At 33.0% G+C, this 7,487-nt stretch overlaps 1 protein-coding gene and 1 pseudogene across 1 annotated transcript; both read right to left on the bottom strand.

Moving 5' to 3' along the window:
• The window catches only part of LOC104719632, a 3,604-nt pseudogene extending 3,338 nt beyond the window's left edge, over positions 1-266 (bottom strand).
• On the bottom strand, positions 1,947-3,751 carry LOC104720628. Its single transcript, XM_010438509.1, has 5 exons — positions 3,744-3,751; positions 3,041-3,170; positions 2,673-2,960; positions 2,368-2,592; positions 1,947-2,285 (listed from the first exon to the last, which is right to left on the bottom strand). Exons 1-5 carry the CDS (start codon positions 3,749-3,751, stop codon positions 1,947-1,949), a joined length of 990 nt encoding a protein of 329 aa, XP_010436811.1.

The raw sequence follows: 7,487 nt of genomic DNA, 5'->3' as shown, positions 1-7,487 counted from the left end.
TGAGAGATAACATCACACACTCTAGAAATGTGTTTTGAAAATCTACGGTGACGGCCTTTCCTTCGCGGCCTAAGTCTTCTTGAATGTGTTGACGACATACATGTACCCATTTTTATTACAATTTTAAGCTAGAACCTATTGAAGAGAAACCCACATCAGGTTTCTAAAAGAGATATAACACACATATGATACGCCAATGCTATAAATCACATAATCATCATCTCTAGAAATTAAGACGTGACTTTATAGTTTACTTTTTACATTGGATCAAGTCATTGCCAGACTTTGTCTTGAAGACTTGAACATGTATATTAGTATATATATAGCATCAACTACGAGATTTTTCGAAGCCGTCCGCCACAAGACATAGACATCTATTTAAAAATAGGGAGATGGACAAAAGAAGATGTAGGAACAAATCTTACATGAATTAGACATGCTAGACTTATACCAAGTCAACAGCTGCAAGTGGAAGCTTACCAAACGTCAAAGCATTTTTTTTTGTTGTTGTTGTTGCTAAGAATGTAAATACTTGTCAAACAAAAACATGAAAATAATGATATGACACAGAAGTGACAGAACTAAACATTATGCAAATAAACCAAACCTTAATCCCAAAAAACCTCTCAACATAACGTTCTCATGGAAGTCAAAAACATTATAAGGAAAATGAAATGTAAATATTATGTATCAAGAATTTTCGTGGATAGAGAGACATAACAATCAGAAAAATAGGGAAGAAAGAAAATATACAATCAGATTAATGTAATATATAACGAACTTTCTCATAAAAATCGAAAAGAGAAATATAGCAAAAAAAATTATGTCTACGTTATATATATGAAGATCCGTATAGATATGATATATATCCATCCAATCTATGTGAAGATTTCAATTATCATTAGTACATTACATTACGTGACACATGACACATGCAACGCGTAACAGATACAAAAGAGCAAAAATAGAAAAAATTTCAAGAAAATAAAATAAAGTACTTTAAAGCATGTGTTCCACAGTTCCAGCTGCCTTCGACTCTCTCTTTCTTTTCCTCTATAATGTAAAATATTTACACTATATATGAACACCATAAAACTAATTTTGGTTCACACGAAACAAAACAAAAACTAATTTAGAACACACAGATATTTCATCGGATAATCAACACATATATTATCATATATATATAGTAGAAAAATGTAATTTTTAGAAGTAAAAATATTATAATATATTTATAAAAGAAAATATATTTCACTACAAGAAAACAGGCAATTTCTATTCCAGTAATCGTCGCTCAATAGTCGTAAAAAAGGATTTTGCGACTCCTTAGCAACTATTTGCGATGGTCGCTAAAAAATGGTCGCAAAATTTGTTGGTCGCAACATGGTCGCTTATTTACGACGGATTTAGGACTTTATAATATAGTCGTATATTAGCGACGTTTGTGTGACTGTATATGGTAGTTGCAGTTTCCGACTAAACTGCAACCAAGTCTATTTGGGGACATTTTTGTGACTGTATAGAACAGTCCTAACATTTTTGTGATTGTATAGAATTAGGACGGTTTTGGAACTAATGTAAGAGTCTGTGTTTAGCGACTATTTTTGTAATTTGGATTGGTCACGAAGTGGTCACATTTTTTTGAATTGGTTTGGTCACAAAGTAGTTACATTTTTTGAATTGGTTTGGTCACAAATTAGTCACGGTTTAGCATTCCTAAATCTGATTAATTTAGAATTTTGAAATGATATTAATCAAAAGGAATGATGATTTAAGGTACTAATCATGCAAACTTATCATCCTAAACAAAAAGATCCTCCAAAAAGTATTCAAAAGCAAAACAAGTTCATAAAAAAAAAAGCAGGGAATTGCAACACATTCAGTTGGAAGCAGTATTAGAGGAAGGGGAATTGGCAGCTGGACTGGAGGCTGGTGTGGTGCCTCCGTCAATGGGTTGTGCATTGGTTGCAAAATGCGGTAGCTGGATGGGTGGTTGCAGGTGTGGATGATTCGGGAGGAGAAACCATAAAAGCCTCGAACTCAGGATTTTTTTCTTTCATGAAGAGGAAAAGCCTCTTCAGCTCAGCTTGAGACTCTCGGTGTTCTTGACCACGTCGTGCATTCTCAGCCTCTTGTTCAGAAATCTTGCGCCGAAGTTGATCTTGAAGCTCCCCAATAGTTGATGGAGAAGCGCTTGCATAACTCTCTGTCCTTTTTCTTTTCTTTAGTGTCTCCACAAGTGATCCAAGTCCAAATGGGTTGCCTTTGTGGTCTGTATGAGTACACTAAACCAAGACATAAACATTCAGTAATCATCACAGACTAACTGGAACCAGATTTAAAAAAAACAGACAGAAACGAATTTACCTGAAGGAAGATTTCATTTCTTTCATCAAGGGAAATATTATGATGTTTTGAACTCTCTGAACCATCTGGGCCATCTTCCTCCGTTTCAGCTTGTCTCTCTTCTATGGTCCTCTCATACGTCTCAGCAACTTGTTTGGCTTTTTGATCCACAAATGTTCCATCCGGATGAGTGTGTGTTTTAACAAACATTTCCACCAGTGACACAGGACGCCCCAACTCTTCCTCCTACAATGATAGTGAAACAGATTAAATCATGGAAATATCAGAAAAACTTTGAGCTGAATTCGACAAAAGAGAAGTCTTACCATCTCTTGATGAATTTGCACAAATGATTTCTGACCAGCTAAGTGTTTGTGCAACCCAAGACCTCCACGATCAGAGTTTCTGCACTGTGAAGCATTCTTACTCTTCTCAATTGCATCAATGGTGTTCCAATGTTCCAACATAAGAGGCCATAATTTTTCACCAATCCTTGGTGGTTGTACACCACTCCACTTAGCTTGACTAACAATTCCTTTCATCCTTTTCTTGGCTATCTTCAAGAAACCTGCTTTAACGAGCTCAGTAATGCCGATATCCCAATTGTACTTCTGCTACAATAACACAAAACATAGTTAGGAACAATACCAAAACATAGTTAGCAACAATAACAGAAATAAGGAGTAAACATTACCGCAAATGTCCTGAAATATCGCTCTTGAATGGGCAGTGGAGTAACCTTCCAACTGTAGTAAGGCCCATCAAACTTTCTCCTCAATATTCCAGAAATCGCTCGAGACAGCTGACCTTTCTGCCGGTTAAACCTGTTACACAAAATGAGTAATTCTACTACTCAATATGGACTTGAAACAACTGAAACAAACTATTGAATATCAAACAACAACCGAAACAACCGACACTTAAAGCAACAACTATACTTATTGAATATCAAACAACAACTAGAATTATTGACACTTAAAGCAACAACTACAAACTTAGACACTTAGACTTGTTGAATATAACACAACAATTAGAAACTTAGACTTATTGAATATCAAACACTTAAAGCAAGAACTACACTTATAGACTTATAGACACTTATAGCAACAACTACAAACACTTATAAACTATTGAATATCAAACACTTAAAGCAACAACATCGCACTTATAGACTTATAGACACTTATAGCAACAACTACAAACACTTATAAACTATTGAATATCAAACACTTAAAGCAACAACATCGCACTTATAGACTTATAGACACTTATATCAAAACCGAGTAAGCAACCTAGTAATCAACATTTGGATCAAAAGCAACCGAGTAATCAACAACTACACTTAACTTCTACACTTCAAGAAACTTAAAGCAAAAGCAAAGGAAAGAGTTTTATACCATAGCATTTCGACGCCAGGGAAAGGATGCTCAGACAAGAGTGGTAGTTGTTCTCGGCCTGGAAGTCTTAGCAAACCATCCAACAACCCTTGGTAGTAATCGACATTTGGATCTTGTTGCTCTTGGTTTCCTTCTTCACCATTATCTTCCTCTTCACGATTAGGGTTTTGTTGCGGTTGATGAGGAGGCAGTTGCTCCGATTGATGAGGAGGCGGTTGATGAGGAGGCAGTTGGTGAGAAGGGGTTCGACGAATGAGAAGACAAACAGTTATTCCCATTTTAGATTCGGACACCTGTGGTGGTTCTGGCACCGCAACCTCTGGAAGAAGCCTTACCCTTAGGAGGCATTAGATCGAAGGAGAGGAAGGAGAGAATTGAGTGATTAGATCGAGATGGAAAGGATTGAGAGATTGGATTGAGAGATTAGATCGAGAAGGAGAGGAAGGAGACGATTGAGAGATTAGATCGAGAAGGAGGGGATAGAGAGAAGGAGAGTTGATAGGTTTTGGAGAGAAAACCCTAGATCGAATTGAAAAGAAGGAAGAAGTGTTTAATCGTTTAATGGGTTTGCCTAGTTAATAACGAAACTACGTCGTAATTTCGTCGCACATCAGTCGCATCCAAAATAATTGGGGGGAAAAAACGCCAAAATTAATTAGATTAATTCCACTTATAAAGTGGTGGGAAGATATACCGCCAAAACACGGTAGCAAATCAGTCGCAATGTGTGACTATTTTAAGATTACCTTATTAAAGTCACAAAATAAAAATCTTGAATTCTACACATTATGAACAATATAAATCACTAAGGAGAACTCATAGTAGTAGTATAAAGTACTTGTAATAGTAAGATTTAATTAAACAATATTTACATTACTTAGTTTTGAATTTTCTTCATTGGAACACATTCTTATAAAAGAACATGTAACACTTAGGATAAATTTTGAACTTATGGATGTTTAGTTTATAGTCATTGAAATTTAATACTTTGAGAAAGTTATTATTGATAAGGTGAGCAAAACAAAGCATAAAACTTCAACCTAAACATGTAGATGAATCTCAAATGTTAAATTTCAAAATAAAAAATAAAGAGAGTGGCTAAACAGTCTTAAAAGAGTAGCTAAATCAGGTGTTAGTCGCAAAGTCTTCAGATATATGTCACAATATAGTCACAAAACAAGTCTCAAATTAGTAGCAAAAGAGTGACTAAAGTCTTCAGTCGTAACATCGTGGCAAAAGAGTCGCAATGCGTGACTATTTTAAAACTATCTTATTAAAGTTACAAAATAAAAATCTTGAATTCTACAGATTATGAACCATATAAATCACTAAGTAGAACTCATAGTAGTAGTATAAAGTACTTGTAATGGTAAGTTTTAGTTAAACAATGTTTACATTAATTAGTTTTGAATTTTTTTCATTGGAACACATTCTTATAAAAGAACATGTAACACTTAGGATAAATTTTGAACTTATGGATGGTTAGTCATTGAAATTTAATACTTTGAAAAAGTTATTATTGATAAGGTGAGCAAAACAAAGCATAAACTTCAACCTAAGCATGTAGATGAATCTCAAATGTGAAATTTCAAAATAAAAAATAAAGAGAGAGGCTAAACAGTCTTAAAAGAGTAGCTAAATCAGGTGTTAGTCGCAAAGTCTTTAGATATATATTACAATATAGTCGCAATTTGTGACTACTCTGTTACTTGTTAGGGGTAAAAAATGTGGACGCAAATAAGTCCTCAATATGCGACTATCCTTACCGACTATAGAGATGGTCACAGAGTAGTCGCAAAATTGTGACCATTATGAGACGAATTTGGTTTCGACGCAAAATAGTCCTAATGTAATCGCTTATTTGAGACCTTTTTATGATGTTTATGTTTTGTCGTTAATAAGCGACGTTTTTCTCTCCAATTTTTTTGTAGTCGTTTAGTCGTCGCAAGTTAGTCTCAAAAACGTAGTTATATTTTGCGACTGAATAAGTAGTCACAAACTCTAGTCTCAAAATGCTTTTGTTGTAGTATTTCTCTTGAAATTGGAAGTATATATTATTTGGTTATAGAATATAATTTGACGTATACAGTAGTGATAAAAATGAATGGATGGATGGATCGGTTAATAAAAATTCTGCTTGAGTATATTTTTCTATGATTATGAAAACTGACCCAAATTACCAAAATTCGTGTAGCTATCCCAGTAATCACCTTTACCCAGGTCTACGGTGATTACTGTATGACGTAGTAGCAATTACGCATCAGCTGTTCAAGGTAAAGCATTATTCGATCAACTTATAAGTAACTAACTTTAAAAACTAAAAAAAGAAAGAAAAAAAAAATTCAACACCGTAAATATGAAAGTTGCGAATAACTAGTTGTTCCATGCATATCTAAACCCTGAATAACTAGTTGTTCCACTGTAATAAACTCACATAAAGAGGATTGGTGGGTGACTGAGGTTAATGATGATTTAGTAGAATTGGTAGTTTTATGAGATAAAAAAAATTCATAAATTTGTTTGAAAATGTCAACAGCTTCGGCCAGTATAAACCTTCAAATTTTAAGTTTCTTTTAACTAAAACCACCAAAATTACAACATTATTATATCAAACATTGAGAGTTCTTGTTAGCAAGATCTTTGGAGATCTCCGGTTGGATCGCATTGTGATCTGCACTTCTCTTATGTTGGTTGATAGGAATGATATACTCTTGTAGATATATTATTATCTAGTTAGTAACAAGATCTTATGTGAATGTATATATATTGTAACTCCTCTTGACAATGAATAACACGAGATTCAGTAGCCTGAACCTAGCTTTACAGTTCTTTTTATGTTTGCGGTCCAACAAAAGTTAACAGACATCTCAATTCACTAACAGAGTAAAACTGTTTACTTTTTTCATAAAATTAATGACATAGTTTAAATATAAAAAATTTCTCTGAAAAAACAAATCAATTTTCTTAGATATTAAAAACTATATTACTTTAAGTTAACTTTTTATTCAAAAAAAAAAAACTCTATTATGTTAAAAGCTAAGAAAACATAAACTTGTAAATAAAAATTTCTAAATACATATTTTCTATTTAATATTCAAATTTTGCCAAGGCTAAATAATTTTATTGGTAGGCTTATTGGTAGACTTGACAAATGTCTCGATTATTATGTTAATGACTAACTTTGAAACCAAATTTTATATGTTAATATATAAAATGCTATATATATAAACAAATATACAATTTACAATAGTTAAACATTATATAGATATAAATTATATGTATAAAGAAATATACATTACATAATAGTCAAAGCACTAACATTAATTGCAAGTTTGTTTTATGGAATTATATCTTCATTTTATTTGAAAATGTTGATTAGATTCTAATATTTTTGAATTTTATTGTCATATTTAGGTGATTACTCTACTTTTAAGGTAAAACAGAAACTGACCATTGTATGGAATTTTTTATATTCTTATCTAATGATTCATGAAAAAAGTGTGACACCATTTTTGTTTGGTCAACAATGTGACTCAGCAAAGCAGATAAAAACAAAAGAAAGAGGTTAATATATGTGCTCATGCACTAAGGTATAATTACTCTTTTCTTGTATTTTTGCTCTTTTCTCGAGAGGTGCAACTTTTTCTGTGTATGTGTTCATATTTGGTTCATCGGTTTCAATTACTCTCTATATATATCAACCAGATGCTATGCGACTAATGTTAAGAGTGATGTATTTTTTCT

This window comes from Camelina sativa, chromosome 10, assembly GCF_000633955.1.
Source record: "Camelina sativa cultivar DH55 chromosome 10, Cs, whole genome shotgun sequence".
Lineage (NCBI taxonomy): Eukaryota > Viridiplantae > Streptophyta > Magnoliopsida > Brassicales > Brassicaceae > Camelina > Camelina sativa.
The sequence above is the reverse complement of the archived record's forward strand: the minus strand, read 5'-3'. Positions and strand labels throughout refer to the sequence as shown.

Excerpts from the sequence above, each read along its gene's own strand:
- LOC104720628 (XM_010438509.1), bottom strand. Across the intron at positions 2,961-3,040 it reads GATATTTCAGGACATTTGCG|CAGAAGTACAATTGGGATAT; the intron begins GTAATGTTTACT and ends GTGTTATTGTAG. Across the intron at positions 2,593-2,672 it reads TGCAAATTCATCAAGAGATG|GAGGAAGAGTTGGGGCGTCC; the intron begins GTAAGACTTCTC and ends CTATCATTGTAG.